We start from the raw sequence: 20,128 nt of genomic DNA, 5'->3' as shown, positions 1-20,128 counted from the left end.
TAGTGATCGACAGGTGCCCAGATGCCAGCGTGAAATTAAAAACTACCGCACTTTGGTCGTCTTAACTTCGTATCGCGAGCCTTCGCGAGATCTTAACAAACACATTTGCAAAATGAAATTTGCTTCCGGTTCCGGAGGCTCTCGACAGGCGAGCCAATGAACGAGTTTTGTCAATTCTTTTTCTTTCTAATTCGATCAGGGAGCCGAGAGGCTTTCGGCCCGCCTCGGTCATCCAATGAAATTCTATTAACTCGTCGCATCCGCGGGAATCGCGACGAACTCCACTCGAGGGCAAATAAAATCCCCGTCACCGAGTGTCTCTGAAAACGTTGTATCGGGCTTGAAATATAATAGCGGTGTTCCTCCTAAAAATCTGAAGAGAAACATTTTCACAGAATTTAATTTATATAATAATATAATACCATGGAAAATAATTAAGGCGATGAATTTATTCGACTCTACGACCGGTTCAGTGTTTCTGGTACTCGAATTTTTGATAATTACCTTTGAAAGAAAATTCAGAATTTAATTTATAATTAACTTGCAGATTTCTCTGGGCGCAGCTATCGAAAGGATACCATTAAAACTGATATAGTATCATAGAAAATAATTAAGGCGATCAATTTATTCAATTCTACGAGCAGTTCAGTGTTCCCTGTATTCGAGTTTTGCATAGAACGCGAGTCACGAGCACGCAACGCGATAATCGCGGTAGTCGAGAATGCAGAATATATCGCGAGCACCGAACGAACGGTTAGGCTCGTATTAGCAGTACTTGGGACGGCTCGAGGGGTGGCGCGATAAGGGCGGGGGGATGTAAACTGCGAAGTTACCAGGTCGGAACCGATCGTGTAACCGGCGGTATCGCGTGTAACGCGCCTTAAGGACCTCCCCGATCGGCGTTCGAGCAGAAATTTGTAGCGCGAGTTAAGCCACGAGCCTAAGGGACGGAATTTGGCCCAGAACTGTCGCAGGTGCCGGGGATTACCGCGTAAAGTTCACGGCTGAGCTCTCACGGCGACTTTCCGCCATTCGAAACCCCGAGGACGTTCTCTTGTTTCGTTCCTCCGCGCCCTTTCGTCGAAACGGAAGACACGATAATGTCCTTTCGAATCGAATGCTTCTTCTCTCGCGACTCTCCTGAGGCTCTGCGATTACTTGTTGCTCGAATTCTAGACCCCGTTAAACTATTCGCTCGTTCTCCAGCCGAGAAAGATAGGGATGTATAGTTCGGTCCAGCGAGAACGAAACTTGAGTCTAACGAGCGATCTTTCGGGGATTTTAATACTGTTGCACTTGGATACAGATAACTGTGGGAACAATTGTTGATGAGAATTATGTTATTTTTAATATCTTTCAAGTGGAACGAATACGATACTATCTATGGAGTATTCGAACTGTAGAGGCGGGAAATTTGAATTGCGAAGAAAGGCCATTTCGTTTGCAACTACTTAATATTCGATACCTATCGTTTTTAAATTGTGTAGCTCCCAATGGTCCAAAGAAATAAAACATTGGCCCCGTGAAAAATTGTTTAACAACGAATGAGTTAACGCTACCACGTTGTTTAATCTTTCAGAGGGCTCGGAATCGCGATTGTCCGCGGGCCCCGAGCCTGCCGGCGATAAAATTCGCTTATGCATCGGCGCGGTCGAACTAATGCCCGTGATTATGTGTTAACGATCGCTCGACTCGAAATGGATATCGCGACCCCGCGTAATTATATCGCGTTTAGGGCGTGCTTGTAACGCGTCCCTGTAGCTCGATTTGTTTGATTACGCGCGAATGGTCAGTCGCTAATACGTTTTACATCGCGCTCGGCCGTCATTTTATGCAATGTTTATATAGATCGAATAATAGACATCCGCGTAATTTGTATAACGAATGATTAATGCGCGATTCATGCAGCGTCGATGAGAGGCATGGACTCGAACGATCGAATTCGATTCGTCGCGCTTACTTCTCCGGCGCGAATTAATTAATTGGGGCCAGACTTTCGCCCGTGGCGCTCGGACGAAACTAATTAGCTTTCATTGGAGAATTCGGTTAAATAAATTATTGCTGTTTTCTTCGATACCGCTCGAATCATCGGCCTCTATTTTTCTTTTAATTAAACGGAACTGGTTGGATAGATATTTGGAATTACAATAATAGATAAAAGTCGTTTGGAATTCTTACTGATCGGGCAAAGACAATTAACATGATATTATTTAGAAAATTAAGTTCTTTGGAAAAAAGATGCAATAAAGATTACGTACTTGATAAAGTTCAAATCTCCAATTAAGAATTTCCATATTTTCTATAGAATTTTCAATTATAAATTGCTAATTCGTTCTTCCTAAACGTTTGGATATAGTCAGTGTTGAGTTTGAAAAATTGTTGACTCCAATTTTCAAATAATAGAATAGCCTATCAACTAATATTGACATATTTCAGAAGTACTAAATTCTTCCTCGCAAAATATTAAGCTAAACATTGTAACCAGGGAACAGCACAAAATTTCTCGTCGGTGTGAAGTATAGTAATTGTACACGAAGCCTTGTCAAAAGTTGAAAATTGGTTGAATTATAGACTTGCACCCCAAACACCGTTGCACCAAACTTTGCGACTATTACATTGGATGAATAGAGGACGACTATAACTGTCTAACTTTATACACGAAGCATCTCGTAAATTTCTCTACTGCGTTGATTGAACTTACATGTTCGCAGAGCGTGCAACGAAGCATCGCGAGTTTCTAGATTGTGTTAATTACGTTTCATGCAAGTTACCAGGAAACTTCACAAAAATTACGTTTGCTGCATTACAGAACTCGTCGATTAATCCGAGTAACGTAACTTAGTTTACTCGAATTACCAGTAACATATCATTTTGAGCCTCTGTAAAACTTGATACCAACTACTTGTAGGTCAATTTCAGTCGACTTTTCAACAGTAAATTGCGATATCTCCGAAACCGAAAGTCGGATTGACAAAAACCGAAAACCATTTTAAAGAGGAAGGTTTGCCGCTTTCTGCAGTTTTTTACAAAAAAATATAAATCATTCAACCGGTCGCGGTAGGTTTAATGTTAAACTATTCGCAACTACCATTGCACCACGATTGGAAATTTCGTAATTCCGCTTTTTATTCAACGTGGATACTTTTAGTCGGGTATTAATTTATCAACGGAAACGTAACAAGTTCGTGGAATAATTAAATGTAAACTGGATGAAACATTCGTGCAATAGCTGAGCAAACTATTAATCGAGTTGTCAATCTAGCGTTCGAAGGATTCACTTTGCCCACTCGCTTCGAGCACTTTAAGCAAAATTGATGCACTTTTATTTGGTACCTTAGAATACTCTGTAGAAAAATTATTTATAAGATTTATGCTTCGTGATAAATATAATTAGAAACACCTGCAACTAATATTCAAAAAGTATTTAATTCTAGAAACAGCTGCAAAGCTATCAGAATTTTTAAGGATTTTAAGTGTTTCTGCAGACAGTAAATACGAACTCCCAACATTGATTCCATAAATCAACGATATTACAACGTAGACCGTTTCGCTGGGAACCAATATCGGGACCACTTACGATTTATCCATATTCATTAGCGGGCCACACCAACGCCGCCCACCAATCAGCCCCGATAATTATCCACGTAATTAGACTGGACTCCGGCTCAAACATAACCATTTCACGCGTTGGTCGACTGTACTCTGTATTTCATAAGATTAAAAGAAAACCCCCAACTTTATTCACTTTTTAAAATCAGAAAACATCAACGCAATTTTGCTCCCGTGTTCATGGAAGATAATGTACAAGATACAATTATTTGGGAATCACGGAAAACTGATTAATCCTTTAAACAATTGATCAACATTTAAAGAAGAATGCTTATAATTTCGATCGATTGATTATACAGGGTGTTCGGCTACATCTGGGAAAAATTTTAATGGGAGATTCTAGAGACCAAAATAAAACGAAAACCAAGAATATTAATTTCTTGACTGAGGCTTCGATAAAAAGTTATTAAAAAATTAAATTAAAAAATTTCAAATCGTTCTAAAAAAATTATTTTCGGTTGCGGGGGGCAATTACAATCATTTTTGGTGAATACACATATCCCTGAAATCCCACACACTTTCGAGAAAAAAAATCAGTAGGAGAAATTTTTCGGGAAAATTAAAAAGTTTCAAATCGTTCTGGAAAAATTATTTTCGGTTGCGGGGGTCAATTACAATCATTTTTGGTGAATACACATACTTCCGAAATCCTATCCACTTTCGAGAACAAAATTCGAGTAAGTGTTGAAAGTTTTGGGTGAAAAAAAAGACTTTCGAATCGTCTTGAAAAAATTATTTTTAGTTGCAAGGGTCAATTGCAAGCATTTTTGGTCAACAGACATACCCCCGAAATCCTACTCAGTTTCGAGAAAAAAATTCATTACCGAAAATTGCATGTCTGACCATAGCGTTGATATGTTTCACTGAAATTTCATGCGTATCTTTAAAACATCATAACTTTTGAACAGATTGGACGATTTTAATGTTTGAAAAAGCAAACTACGCGTATTTTGGTGGAGAATATGTACAAGTCGCAAAAATATTCAAAAAGTTGGTCCTTGACCCCGAAAAATAAGAAAAACCCCATAAAAATGGTCCAATTTTCAAACAGCCATAACTCCTACAATAGTGAATATATTTCAATGAAACTTTTTTCTGAAGTAGAGCTCATGGGTGCCTACAAAAAAGTATTAGACAACTTTTCTGTAGGGCGTCAAACAAAATTACTAAAAATGAAAAACGAATTTTTAAGAAAAATCGACAGGGGGTAGGTGCCTAAATTTTTCGGCAAAAAAAAAAATTTTCGAATCGTTCTAAAAAAATTATTTTTGGTTGCAGGGGTCAAGTACAATCATTTTTGGTGAATAGACATACCCCTGCAATCCTACGCATTTTCGAGAAAAAAATTCGAGTAGGTGGACAAATTTTTCGGCGAAATTGAAAAATTTCAAATCGTTCTAAAAAAAATATTTTTGTTTGTGGGGGTCAATTACAATTATTTTTGGTGAATAGACATATCCCCGAAATCTTGGGCATTTTTGAGATAAAAATTCAGTACTGGCGGAACTTTAAACGTTAATAACTTTCTAACGAAACCTCCATCAACAAATTGATATTCATGATTTTCGTTCTATTTTGGCCTCCAGAGATCCCCATTGAAACTTTTCCCAGGGGTGGCCGAACACCCTGTATGCTTTCACCTTAGATTCAAGATTAATGGGGTACAGTGTCGCTATTAGATAAATACGTGTTGTTAGCGATATTCCGATGATTAAAATACGGTTTCGTAATATTCAAACTTCCAGAATGCGTCTTCCAAACCGATGAAAGTTAATATGATTTTCACTGACGGTGTGTGTCGTCAAATTATGAAATTATATATTCATACAACGCATTTCGGAAGTTTGAATATTACAAAGCCGCAATTTGATCGTGTGGCATGCCGCAAATTAATAATAGTATTCATCGGTCTGGGTAAATTTCGAACGGACAGCGTGATCGATTGTTTGTTTATATTCAATATGTATAGGAATCGAAAGTGCGATATACCCAATAACCAAAGAAGCTACAAGACAAACTATTTTTCAACGTTAGGCAATACATACTTTAATAAAATTAACGCTACAGTACAGACTTCAAACTACTATATTTTTCAAATACATCGCGAGTATTTAAATACAATTATAGCTATGCGCCACGAAATCGAATAAAGTTCGATCAATTCCAAATTTTTAAGTAAACGAACTGTTTGAACCGAAGTTCCAACAACGAATCGATTTTTACCGGTTCGAACGGAGGATTCCCTTTGCGACTGCAAATCCGAAAAATGTTTGTAACGCTGTGGAAGGGGGGTGGAAGTGAATTTTCGATGAGAGCTTTCAGGCACGTGATAATTGACTGAAAATCAAAATTCCACTGTCGTTTTGTTCGTTTTCCACTTACCGCCAATTAGTTGAAAAACACGTTTGAAACTTTTTGTAAATACATCGTCGGTAATTTTTTGTTGGTCCGTACGAACCGATTAACGATACCCGTGTTTACGGGTAATATTTAAATATTCGCGATAAAAATTCCTCTTTTCCGTTTTGAAAAATACATTCTTTAAGTCTAATCCTACTAAAACAAATATTTCACAATATTTCACTCTGGGGTGAGCACGATTGACAATTTGTGTTTATTGAAATTTATCTTCCACTTTATATCTAGTTATTAATATCGATGTTATCAAACATAATTATAAAGGGTTGAAATGTATAATTTAAAGGTCGAATAGTTTAGCTTTTAAATTACTTATTTTTTGTTTCAAGATAAGTTTGCACATTAGTTCCGTTAATTCAATTTCAACAATTATTTTCTATTCGATTATATAGTTACGGAGGATTCCATCCCCACCGGACGCTTCGTAATGTTACACGAACGAATGCGGCGAACCGCGAGCGCGTTTCGGCCCTGTTTTACCGCGTTCCAATTCCGCGTTGTTTATCCGACGAGCAGCGCGCGGAAAATTTTGCCTGCGATCAGAATAACGGCCAGTAGAACGGGTTATCTTGCAATCGAGCCGGATGGAACGCTTGTTTTTCTTCGCGCCACTTCGAACGTTCGATGACCGAAAAAAGGCAATCAAGCGGGGGAATTCTGGTCGTTCGCCCCCGAGTCTCGTCGAAACGAACTTTCGCGAATAATCGAGTCGAACGTACTTCCGTGCTCGAATCTAGCAAACCGACGCGACTGTTTCGCCGCAAAGACGAGATTAGGACCACCAAAGTTTCCACCGAGCGATTAAACCGTTTAAGGGTGTACTTTCCTCTCGAGGGTTTCTTTATGGGACTTTTTTTTTATCAAACTGTGACGTCGTCCAGCTCGAAACTTTGCACATTTATCCCATCCCCCGTAATTTCGATCCTTGGACGACCGGGTCTAATGAAGAAAGTCACGATTTGTTTGATAATATGCAGAGGTGTTTACAAATATTTTGATCAACTTTGTCACGAAATGAGAATTATTTAATTTCCTGTCGGTTTTAGGGGATGCGATCACATTGTGTTCGATCGTCAGTGATACACGAATAGTATTATTTGAATAAAGATATTCAAGCAACGATTGTTAAGCAGTGGATTATCAAATATTCCTATAAAATATTCGAACAGCTCTAGGTTTTTTTCGTCCAGCACGAAAGATCGATCGCTGAACCAATTTTATCGGCCGACACGTCGATAGAACAATAATTAGAAGTGCAACTGTATCGGAAGTGGACGTGTCGATCGGAAAACGTTCCCGCTGTAATTCCAATCGTTCCAATCATCGGTCGCTCAACTCTCCTTTCGCTTTCGAAACGTGACCAAAGGGTTCTGCCCCGAAGCATCCAGGAAAGCTGTTCGCGAATCGGTATTCGCTGGTTGCCGTTTCTCCATCGATCTCTGACTCCGACGAATCCCGTTCCCGTCGTTCGGATCAAAAAGAAAACCGTGGAGAACGAAATAGAACATCTGCGCCCTCGTCTTTCTTCGTTCTTTATCGCCGTTACGACGGAATTTATGATACGAACGATCGCAGCCATTTTTTTTGGAGAACTTTTGCGTATTAACAAACTTAAATTCACCAACAATGGTGAAAACGTTAAATACTGTTCGAAATTTCGAGTTATTTATTAGCTCCTCCCCTTTTGAGCTCTTCTAAACCCATTGCATATTTAAAAAAGTTTGTCAGATAATGGTGGATCTCGTCTGTTTAAAAGTTTCCTTTCGCTTTGGGGAAATCTGACAAATTTACAATGGAGAAACTCTGATAAATACAGTAGAAATTATTTTATTCTATCAACGTTTCATCCTTGTGTAAATCATTTGTAACAGAGCTGAAAAGAATAGTGAAAAATCGATTGGTTTTGGAACGACCATAAGTTTCGACGAGCACCGTACTGTTTTCCCTTGTCGACGAGTGGTGATATTAGGGGGAAGAGCGAACGCAGAGAGGCGAACTGAAGAATGCATCGCATTATGATGCATCTGTTCGACTAGACATCCTCTTTTACTCGAAAACAGAATAAAGCTGCGGAGAAATGGCGGGCCAAACAAGACTGCGTTTCAATAAAATCATGCGAGAAAGCATCCGCTGGAGAAATCCAGGCGATGCAATGTAGCGTTAAAATAGTTCATTGGAAACTCTCTCGTGGCAGCATGAACACTTGGAAACACACAGTCCAAAAATAAATTCCCTGCGCTTGTTCGACTCGCCATGAACATGAAAGCCTGTCAGTCAAAGTCTAATTTTATTACTAAAAAATTTCTATATTCAATCCTTCACCATGATATTTCAATTAAAATTGATTAACACTGGTTGAATAAGCATAGCTCAAATTAATTTAATTTGAGCTATGCAAATCAAATTAATTCTTCCTCGCTAATACAATTAGTTTGTAGTTATTGAACTTAAAAGCAAAATTTAATATGAGGCTGAGGGAACTAATATAGAAAAATATTCCAGAATACAATAAGGAACCGAAGAGGGTCAAACCCAATTACCGAACAGTTTAAATAATTTAATTAAAACACAACGAACGGTTGACGAATAATTAAAAAGAAACATATTTTGCAGCCTTTGATCGAGATCTTCATCAAAATCATAAAACAATTTCGACTACTGCTCGTCTATTCCCGATTGCTTTTTAACGAAATTTATATGGAACGATGAATAATACAGAATCTTCGTCCCGTTTTAAATCAATTAATTATTAGTCGAAACATCCAATTGAAATATTATTTATACCGTGCTTCTTCGGCTATTTTCATGCGTAATTCATTCTTCGTAATTACTAATAATTTGCCGCGAGAAAATTTACCAAAAAAATTACAAGCACCTTTGTTTAGACATCAAGCATCGTATTTTAAAAATCAGAAAAAAACTATTTTCGTGTTTTCTAAATACAGTGCTCGATGGATAAAAGTTTTTCGTAGTCGCTGTTTGTTAATCTCGGTTATCTTTCGGCTGCGACAGGATTCTACAAACATTGTCTATAAAGGAGACGAAACCCGAGAGAGAGAGAGAGGATCGGTACGAGCGTAAACGTGGAAACTGCGGAGCGTCAAGATTAGACGTTTTCCAGGCTGGGCGTAATACCCCAAGGGTGGCTTATCCCTCTAAAGGGATACTTGGCGGTCTAAATGGACTTTACTCGCGCGATTAGATTAGCGCTGGAAACGGGCCTTAATTGTCGTATATTCCAGCATCTTCGTCGACCGGAATATCTAATTAGAACGATAAATAAACCGCCCTGAGGGCGGCATTACAGAAAACTGATCCTTCTGGATCCTTTAAAACTCTCACTCGGGCCCAAACTTCTTAACAGTTGAACACATTTCACGCGTATGAACTCGGTTGACAGTCTTTTGGATCGTCCAATGTTTATTTTATCCTTTATCGCCAGAAATCTAGCCACAAAAGTCACGTTCCGTGTGAATCCTGATTTTGAATCGCCCTGTGCAGCTGCTAATCACGGAATTGCTGAGAAACAATCTGAGCGTGTTATGCATCGTTTTATCAGCGCTCGAGAGTTCTCTCGTATCTCCAATTAAAACGAGAAAAAAAATAGAGAAAGAAACGAACAAGAAACGAGTCAATAAAACAGAATATTGCGGCTAGTTGCTTTACCATTTTAATTAGTAATATAACTCTTTCGGGTCGGTGCCAATCCATGGTAACGGATATTCGTTATATCACAGACGAGGTATACGAGTAGACCTATCACCTTATGGACTTTCGCGGTCGAATTTGACTGCCATATCGACCTGAAAATTCGGAGGTGATTTTAGCGGCCTCTTCTCATGGATGGCGGTCAGTTGAAAAACTATTCACTGAATTAGTATTGATGGGCAGAAAGCTGTAGTGTGTGCGTAAATACGTGTGAGTTGGCAGTGCAGTTTTATCAGACGACAAGCCTGTGGCCAAAGGAAACTGCCCCTCCACTTATACACACAATGCACAACCACCTTGTATATGAGTTCTGGCGGTTCGTATAGCTTCGGGGATTCGAGAAAGCCGGTGAATGTGAATCTATCCTTCTTGCTCTCACATAGCTGAATTCGACCTCGCATCACCGGCATGCGATATCGAATCTCGACTGCTCAGGCATTTTTTACTTTCCGACGTTCATTACTCAACTCTGCAAATTACTCCTGGTTTCTATTTGCCTCTGATGACCTCTGATGACCAGTGCTGACAAAAGTACAGAACTCCCGACAACTTTTCACACCATACAGCGACTGTTACTGACTGCTCCTGATTACTGCTTGCCTCTGCTGGACTCTGCTGACCATCGCTTATATTTCTGACAACCTATAACGATTACTACTGACTTCTGCTAACCTCTGTTGATCTTTGCTGATCTCTGTCAGTCTGTGCTTGTCTCTGCTGAACTTTCCTGGCCTCTGCCGAACACTACTGACCACTGCAGGTATTTCTGATAATGTATAACGATTAATACTTACTACTGCATGCCCCTACAAGTCTCTGCTTGCCTTTGCAGGTTTCTGCTTGCCTGTGCATGCCTTTGCTGGCCTCTGCTGAACACTGCTGACCACCCCTGATGCTTCTGACATCGTATAACAATTACTACATGCTACTGTTCGCCCCTGCTGATCTCTGCTTGCCACTGCATGCCTCTGCTCGTCTCTGCTGACCGCTGCTGACCACCTCTGATGCTATTGACAACATATAACACTTACTACTTGCTACTATTCGCCCCTGGTGATCTCTGCTTGCCACTGCTGGCCTCTGCTGACCACCGCTTATATTTCTGGCAACGTACAACGATTACCACGACTCCTGCCTTCCTCTGTTAACCTCTGCCAGCGTCCCCTGGCCTAAGCTGGCCTCTGCTGACCGCTGCTGACCACTGCTGGCCACCGTTTATATTTCTGGCAACGTACAACGATTACTATTGGCTACTGCCACCCTCTGCTGACGTCTGCCAACATCTCCCGACGTCAGCTGACAATCGCTCACCATCGCTGACCATCGCTGACCATCGCTGACCATTGCTGACCATCACTGACCATCACTGACCATCGCTGGCCATCGCTGGCCACTGCTGCCCGTTGCTGACAAATTGTGACACGATGTAATATAATATAATATATTTATACGTATTAAAGTGTTGTATCATGTAAATCTATGGTAATAAATGATATAATTTCAAAGAATTCTATGTGTTCTCATCATTTTTACCCCTCTCGACTCCCACGAGACGATCCGAACTTACTTTGAGCAACTTCGGAGAATCGAGAAAGAGGGCATGCGTCATTTTGCCTTTGTCGGGTTTCCGAAACTCCACGAGCTCATGTATGCATGATCTGACATAGTGTGAGAGAGCACCTTCGGTGCCTTTCTGGCACCTCTGAGACACGACCCCTAGCAACAGCGTGCGTGTTTTGTTTGTCCCACATAGCCACCCAAAGGCTGATAATTTTGATAATACTGATTTCGAGTCGCAAATACGTTTTTGCCGAGTTATTTTTTAAATAAATGATGTATTACAATTTAATATAAAAAATAGAGGATTTGCGGTGTACGTATCAATGAGATACATCCTTAGGTATTTTAATAATTTTGAAATTTTTAAATAATCTTAATCGATTGATTACTCCTATGAAATTAATCGATTAATGTCCAATTATGGACCGTACAGCTTTCATTCTGTTAAAAAATAATAAAATTTCTGTAATTTCATTTTCTGTCTCACTTCCTCTTGTGTTCATTTCTAAATCTGTCGATAACGTTGCGAGTGACACGGAAATTGTAATGGGGCTCTAGAGCCCCAGAGAATTGGGCCGAAAAAAATATACATTAGGTGATAGGTCTACTCGTATACCTCGTCTGTGGTTATATGTTGTAAAAAAAAATATTTTTTTTAATTCTCTTCTTTTATTCTATTTTTTTGAAGAGTCTGAAATTTCATTCGTGCGTGTAAAAATGGATTGGCTCCAACGAAGTAGGCAATATCTATTGGAAAACTGTTTTATGAATTTCAAAAAGCGCTTCAACGTTTTTACGCAATCCTTGTATACGTCTAAATTTGTCTGTCCAACTACGTTTCGATATCCGTTTCAACTCAATATTTACCGTTACGTCAAATATCGAATTCTGTACTCAGTTTCTCCCAAATTTACATTCATACATTGCAACGAAATAAAACGCTGATAATGAATTTCGGCTGGGGAATGCAAAATAAAGGTACGATTTTGAAACTTCTGCACCATCGAGGGATTGTAATTAATTTAATATAAGAAATACCATATAGTAATTACTTATTAATTCAATTTATTGAGAAAAGTGTTCTCAAAAGCTAAAAATATTTTCCCTTTGACGTTTCGATTCACAGCAAGAGCCTCCTTTTAAAGTTTAACTTTTTCAATGAATTCGTCTTTGGTGAATAATTAACGTGATGCTGGTTTTTAACGAAAAGAGGAGTGAAGAATCGACGTTTGCTTGCAGGTGCGACAGGGCTGAAGGATTTGACAATCAACGTGCCAGCAGTGGTGCGATCGGGTGACACAGTGACACTGTCCTGCCATTACGACCTGGAGGGCTTGCCATTGTACACGATACAATGGTTCCTCGACGGAACAGAGTTCTATCGATACCTTCCCGAACGGGATCCACCGTACAGCACTTTCGACGTGGACGGAATACACGTGAACGTAAGTACATCCATCGACTTAGCCCAATAACGAACTTTACGACCATTCTGGCCCTCAGCCTCGTATTGCGATCTCCGATTGCCGGCGATATTGTAACGTTTCGACCCTCAGGGCCAAGAATTTTATGGCCCTCGACTCGGTAAAACGAGACGTACAATCACACGCGTACAGATAATAAAAATTAGAGGCAAACGGTACTCGTCTTGTTTGTTTCAAATTAACCTTAGAACCAAAAAGTTTTCCGTGAAATTAAATTTGGAGGAATATAATAATGAAGTTGAAAGAGCACGCGTCAGAATTTGTATTTTAATACAAGTGGTAAAGTTGGAGGTAAATTCTTTCGTTTCTGATCGAATTAAAAATAATATTTAAACGATGAAACTTTGTAAACATGGTTTTTGGTCGAGTGCAACGGTATCGATAGAAACGAATTCGAGTTCGAAATACGTGTAATCGTGAGCTCGACTATTATAAAATTGAATGCGTAGCATAATCGCACGCAGCGTACCGGAAACAGCGACGACGCAGACCCTCCGTTAATGCGAAACGTTGTTAATTACGGCGGAAATATAGCATCTTCATCGGGGTCGGCCGAAAACGCGGCTTGTTACGCCCGATTCCTCAATTAATGCGCGCAATTAAACTTCAGCTCTTTTAATGAGCGCTTCAATAACAGTTTATGACGTAAATCTCATTAAGTTCGCGAGTCGTTCGTTAGATTCGGTGCTCTGCCGCTGAAACAGGACCGTCTGCTCGTGGAAGATTCGAGGGGTGAAAAACCGAATTATAATCAGGCCAAACTCGCACCATCCAGTTGAAAACTTTCGTTACACTTTCGTATCTCGTCCGCAACGATGAAATCCTTTTTCTCTTTTCGTTCTATTAACTTCTAATAACGACCGCGACGAACCTACGAAAATTAGCCAATATATTGAGCGTAGTAAAATTGTACGTCGACGGAACGATTATTCGCGCAAAAGTGAATAAAAAATGCTGAGTAAACTTTTTTCGTACAGGGTTTCGTTTTCGAGAAAATTTATATCGAAAATTTGCGGTAGCGATACTGAATACTGCGTCTGACCAATATTCGACTCCTCTACTTGCGGTAATATCTGTAACTATTCAATGGTGGTTTCTATCGATCTTACTAGTTCCTATTAGTAACAATCAGAACAATCGTCTGTGTTTTCACACACCAACACAAATACAGTGAGTAATAGTTAAGCATTATTGAAAATTAGCGGTACTTAATACTATGTCTGACCAATATTCCACTTCTCTACTTGCGATAGTATCTGTAGGTCGTCTTTGCTACCTCTAATTAAATTACGTTAATTTCTATCTCGTTCTATAGAGCGTCTGGTCCAAGAATAGTTCATTTCAGGACGTCCCTCAAGAAAATTGAATGATTTCCAAAGTTAACGATTGTTTTCTAATACCATATTGACGCGATGAACGAACGAACGATTTGAAATAGACTTCCGACCGAATAACACGACAAATTGACAAAATTATAAACACGCATATTTCGTATTCAACGTGCCTGGTAGTTCCGTTTTGAGCAGAATGGAATGTAAAGCTCCACGTTACGCAGTAACATCATCATGATCGAGTCCGTAAATTCGCTAAAAATTCATGAGCATTGCAAAAATTCCGGATTACGTTGCATTTATGTCGTCGTTACAATGCGTCGGGCACGCTGAAAATTTGCGGACATTGCAACAGCGCTCGTTCCATTGCCTTTAATACGATATCGTGATCGCGAAATTTTGCAAAAATTCCAACGATCCCATAACTGGTCAAATATTCGCCGACGGTAATTCTCGATCGTCAGGATTTCGCCACCGTTGATAAATTCGACGGCGCGTCGTTATTCTCGCGGCTGGAGGTTGCGAAAAAACGTGCAATTTTCTTGCGAGGGACGCTACAAGGACGCGCCGCGACGTCCATTTATCAGGCCAGTTCTCTGTTTCGAAAGCGAGACGAGATAAGGCAGAGTGGCGTCTCGGTTTCTTTGCCCACCCCCCTTCCAAGTCGAGGATCCGTCTTTTTTGGGTGGTTCGCGCGAAATACATCGCGCGTTTTTAGAATCTTATCATCGAGTTGAGTCACCGAGTCCACTCAGTCATTGACTGAGCAACAAAGATTGACCATTTCTTGTTATAACTGAGTGAAAAATATGTGGAGACAGTAGCTCGAAAAACGAACCTTGTGAAAATTAGAGGACCTAACATTTAATCTCCATCCAATTGCGTAAGTGTTTGATCGAAATTCGCGCAGCTCGCGACACGCTCGATGCCATCGCTAGCCCTCGCCCTACCGAATGACGCAAGAAATCCTCCTATCTGAATAGTCTCTCATCACCCAATTAGATCCTCTTCCTCAAAGAAAAAGAAATAGATTAATTTGCTCCGTCGAGTATCTTAGACGCGGCGAATGAATGGAAATTTTCATTAGAATCGTCGGAACAAGTACGTTTTTAATTGCACTTCCAGAACAGCAATCTCGGTTCGTTAAAATAATTGCAGCGCGACGGACGCGCGCGTAGTTTAAAAAGAAATCGCTAAACAATGGACGTAGACAATGATCGAGGGACTGAAATAGAAATTATTGAAAAATCAAAAATATCGTAGAATTTCGAAGTGTCGCGAGGGCATCGAGCGATAAAGTTAGGCGGTACACGATATGTTTTGCCGTGGCAAAGAGTGGGCTCCGATAAGAGTCTCGGAGGCTCGTCGCGCGCCACAGGGGTGAAACTTTTTACCAGCGTGCGCCCCTTCAACCCCCGGGGACGAGCGTTCTTCCGCAACGTAAGTGCGAAGGTAAAACGTGTACGTGAACCGGCCCCCCGAAAGAAATCGATAGGGCTGATTTATGGCGTGTGCTACGACCGCGACACGACCCTTTGGAATTCCGTTCGAGTGGATTTGAACCTGGGTCAAGCGAGTCCCGTGTTTTACCCGCATCGATTCCTCCCCTGTCTCCGCCCCCCTCGGGCCGTTGCACAGCCCGTCAGCCCTCCGGGTGCTACGTTTCTTTCGACCAGCGGGGCTCTCTTTAAATATTTACCGTGCGAGCGAGCCGCCGCGATTTTTGAAGTCGTCGACCGGGGCTGATTTATTGCCGTGATCCTGATGCACGATCCCCTGGCAAAGCATTCTCGCCGCAACGAGCTTTCCGGGCCACGGAACCCGGGGTGCTTTCGGACCGTCCGACCGGAGCTGAAATTTTTCCCACTCGTCGCCTGGAAGTTACGTGGTCGCCATTGTTTCTCCGCTGTTTGTCGCTGCTAAGTCCGCGTATCGAAAATAACCATGGCACGAAAGGGTGTTTAAATGATAATTTTCAACGTATCACGTCGTGAATGACAAACTGCAAAAGCGAACAATGCGAAACGAAACCTAGTGAACATTTTGTGACAATGTAAAATTATATTCTACTTCCCCACAGGACATAAATTATAAATTTGAGAACTTTGTTGTACATTGCGAAGCACGTAAACCTGTGCATATGGTTCCAAATACTTAATAAAAAAAAATAAGAAGTTAACAACCTCGAATCTTACGACTGCTGTAAAAAGGAATTCAATATCTTTTTTTTCTCTCGAAAAAAAAATACTGCTTTTAGGGGCCGTGATTACTCTGAACGAGGTGCAAAACGCGAAAATTCCAAACACTCGAGCGTCTCGTATAAACCGAAGAAACGCTGAAAGGGGTGGGCAGAGAGCGCCATCGTCGTCGCATGGCCTCCGGAGTGACTCCCGTGGCTTGATCAGCACCGTAAATAAGTGGTTCGCCTTTCCGGAGCTCCTTGAAAATTTCCCAAGAGCTACAGAAGCTAAGCTTTCTTATTATTGCGTTTCGCGACATCTTGGCCGGGGATAGTCGTTCGTGAAATCCGTCCTGATGCTAACGAAAGACACCGGGCAAAGACGTCACCGTCCTTTTCGTTCTCTATTTTTCCCTCGCTGGTTACCGTCTCGTTTCTTTCCGCGAAATTACCGCACGAGCTGCTTGTCGCTTCGGGAGAAACGCTTTCGAACTTTGTATAGGGAGATCCGAATCTTCTGGGTGTTCAAGGTCACCGATAGAATACCTCCCACCGTAACCTTTGGCAATACTTTCCAAAACATTCTAAGACTAACAACGTACTCGAGTAACAAATATAATAATTTTCTGCAGCAATAGTAGAGCTTGCATTATTGTAAATGTTTCCAATCCTCCGAGTTTAATTGAATCTAACATTTACAAAAGAATATCACCCAAATTGTTGTCACACTTCCTTCTTTAAAAATAAACACGTTGTCTATATATGTAATCTAAGTTCTCGTATAGCTGTCTAAAATCGTCGGTAGTTTTCGCGATATTGCCGTCTCTAGATCGCCCGGTCGTCGCATCTTGGATCGATCCTTTCACGCAGGAAAGCTATCGTCACGCTGGATGACACAATAATTGTACCACGACCAAGTTCCGTTGTTCTCGATGTTCTTCTTGTTCGAGTCTCTTTGTCCGAGACCTCAAAGGAACTTCGTTAACGTTCTCATGGAAAATATACTCTCGGGTACTGTACCGTTAGAACGCGGAGTATCGGTAATCACTGGCGGGAGGACAAAGTTTGAGGACGAGCGCGTGACAAAGTTAATGGGAGGGGTTGGGATCACAGCGCAACGGGGTTCGAGGGATGAAATTTTAAGCGACCGGATGCGTTGCTGACCAATGCATTCGCTGAAACTCCGAAACTTTTACAGTTTCACACATTCGACCGGAGATTTGATAACACAACAAGCTAGGCAAACATTATTTACAAATATTTGTAACGATCGAGAGACTCATCGGACTGCATTCGAGTGTTTGAAAAATATTTGTAGTTTGGAATTTCACGAGTGCACAGAAATTTCTTCGTCATTTAAAATTGGCTAATAAATCAAAGGCCAGAGAAGGAATTCTCTTTCAGTTCGCTCGATGCATAATAATTTATTTCAACCTTTGCGTTAGTTTTTTCTTCGACTCGAACTGATTGGTATACTTTGGGAGTACGTAACAGGAGTTCCGAAGAAAACTTCGCTTCCACGAGCACACGGAAGCCAGGAAAAGTGTAATATATTGAAAAATTACGAGCATCGATCGAGCGCTTACATTCTATTTCCGATCAGCTGTTCCCTATCGAAAACATTTGCAAACCCTAGTTCCGGGCGATGTATCGCCAAGTGAAAACTAATCGAGCTGTTCTCGTGCCAATAAACAGAGAAACGGATGCGGTACCGGCTCCATTTCCCGGAAAAATCATAAAAGGATCGTACGGGCGCGGAAAACTTTTTCTTCGAATTTACCCCGTCGTAATGAGAGATAAAGATAAAGTAGGCGTAAAAGGACGTTCGAAGTCGTAATACAGAATGGAATCGAGGCAAGGACGAATAGAAATCTGATAACAAAATAAACTTTAAAACGAGAGAAATTCGTATAAACGCATATAATTCGGAAAACAAAATTTCTTGGTCGCGCGAAAGAACTTAACAAATCGCAGGGGGGGGGGGGGGGATCGAGCGTCGTCGAAAAATATCGAGAAATAAATTCATGCGTTCGCGACAAGAGTAGTTGCTCGTAAATCGTCTGGCGGGATTCAAATTCGCGTTCGAACTACGAAAATACGGTCGACGCGTAAAAGTAACGACGGCTCGTATAATATTTACAGGAAGTATGTGCAGTGTATAGGGCGAGATAGTCGAACGGCTGGTGACATTTCCGTGACCGTTCGACTATGACGCGGCTCGTAGTTAGGGGCGGAATTATGTGAGTCCAATACGGCGATAACCCTGGGCGAACCTGAACGTCTCGACGTTACCGCGCCGATAATCCCACCTTTTTATCGCCACTTAGGTGTATCCCCTTTTATTGGTCATTACACGTTATCGCGACACTGAACCCGAACAAACTGGCGGGAACGATATGCTGCCCGTCGTTGGGGCTTTATCCGCCCACGCAGTCAACGCAACCCGCGATTTTTGTCGTCGCGTGAAACTTTAAACAGGACGTATACAGGGGAGAAAAGCTATATCGTGCCCGTCGTCGGGATTTTATGGTTCCTTTCGGGGCCAGTTGTTCGTCGAGATATCCAGAAAGGTGTCACCGCCGCTGAAAATAATTAAAAAACGCGTGGCAACACGATTAAATCGAGTGGTTTGTAAATTATGCTCGTACTAGTTGGGCGATTTTTCGCGCGAAAACTGATCGAAAATAGATAATAAAGTCCCCTTTGCGCCGACCTATTATCTAGAAAAATAGGGTGTGCTGAGTATTATATTAAAATAGATGGAATTTTTAACGCGGGGATTCATTTACTTAAGTGGATTTCGTTCGCTATTTTACATCGAAAATTCAGCGACAAGAAAAAATTTTGAAAACGTTCTAAAGTATAAAAATATTTAGACGAGCATTGTATTTTAGAAAATTCATGCAGCTTAGCGAACGTCCGGAAGTGTTTCCACTTTTACGGTTTCTCTCTGCTTTTGCGTAGAAAAAAGATACGCGCTGTCAGAATTTGTGGAATTATCCTGTATATGGACATTACACGATGCTATTTGCGCTAGGATGCAACACAACTGATCGGGTTTCAAAAGCAAATATTGTATTCATTCCTCTCCGCAAACAGAAGCTTTAACAAATATTCGTCCCGTTGTCGTGCTTAATGGATCGTTCCAAATTAATAAATCAGAATATACAATTTTTCAACGTCCGTCAATATTATCTACTGTCGCGTAGCTCTGCGAGTGGAGAAACAACGATTCCAATCAACATCCCGTATCGTTTCACCCTGGCCACCAAATTTCCAATTTCCGGTACTTAAAAAATTACTAGACGTAGCGAAATGTGGGTAATTAAAATTCTCCGCCGATCTGCGATGAATAAATATATTATCGGGTCACGCGATTCGTGCTCCGTGGAATCTTTTTTATTTAAAAAAAAGAAGATCGTTCATTACGAGATCCAGCAATCATGGCGTTAAAGGGGAAGATGGGAACGGTGTCTAATAATACTCGAGGATCTCAGAAGGGTTCACCTGACCACTCAGCGTCCAGGTTTCACCGGAGACACGACTTACCTTTCAACGAAGCGTTCAACGTCGGGAGAGGTTGGAAATAGGACGGGGGTGGTTCGTCGATATTTCTTTCCATCGGGCGCGCCTCCATCAGGAGCGGAGGAAACGGTGAAAAGGACTTGTCCCCGCATCCGGTGTAGTTTGTAAAGCAGGCAGAGGGACCTGACGCGATGCATATAAATGATTGCAACCGGCGGAGACGGGGGCGAATCGCGGGGGAGGGACGCCACAGTCCGATCGAGATTTAGACATGGAGAGGACTAGATGGAAGGTCGATAGTCGCGTGGAATACC

At 41.2% G+C, this 20,128-nt stretch overlaps 2 protein-coding genes across 2 annotated transcripts in view; one reads left to right on the top strand and one right to left on the bottom strand.

Moving 5' to 3' along the window:
* The window catches only part of LOC143346040 (uncharacterized), a 153,037-nt gene that overhangs the window by 98,751 nt on the left and 34,158 nt on the right, over positions 1–20,128 (top strand). Inside the window, exon 2 of the mRNA XM_076773774.1 lies at positions 12,535–12,740. Coding sequence (XP_076629889.1) covers positions 12,535–12,740 — 206 coding nt within the window. The remainder of the gene's footprint in view (positions 1–12,534; positions 12,741–20,128) is intronic.
* Positions 2,598–20,128, bottom strand: part of LOC143346039 (uncharacterized) — a 214,352-nt gene continuing 196,821 nt past the window's right edge. Inside the window, exon 8 of the transcript XR_013080370.1 lies at positions 2,598–2,608. The gene's annotated coding sequence lies outside the window, so the exon portion shown is untranslated. The remainder of the gene's footprint in view (positions 2,609–20,128) is intronic.

This window comes from Colletes latitarsis, chromosome 10 (assembly GCF_051014445.1).
Source record: "Colletes latitarsis isolate SP2378_abdomen chromosome 10, iyColLati1, whole genome shotgun sequence".
Classification (NCBI taxonomy): Eukaryota; Metazoa; Arthropoda; class Insecta; order Hymenoptera; family Colletidae; genus Colletes; species Colletes latitarsis.
The sequence above is the reverse complement of the archived record's forward strand: the minus strand, read 5'-3'. Positions and strand labels throughout refer to the sequence as shown.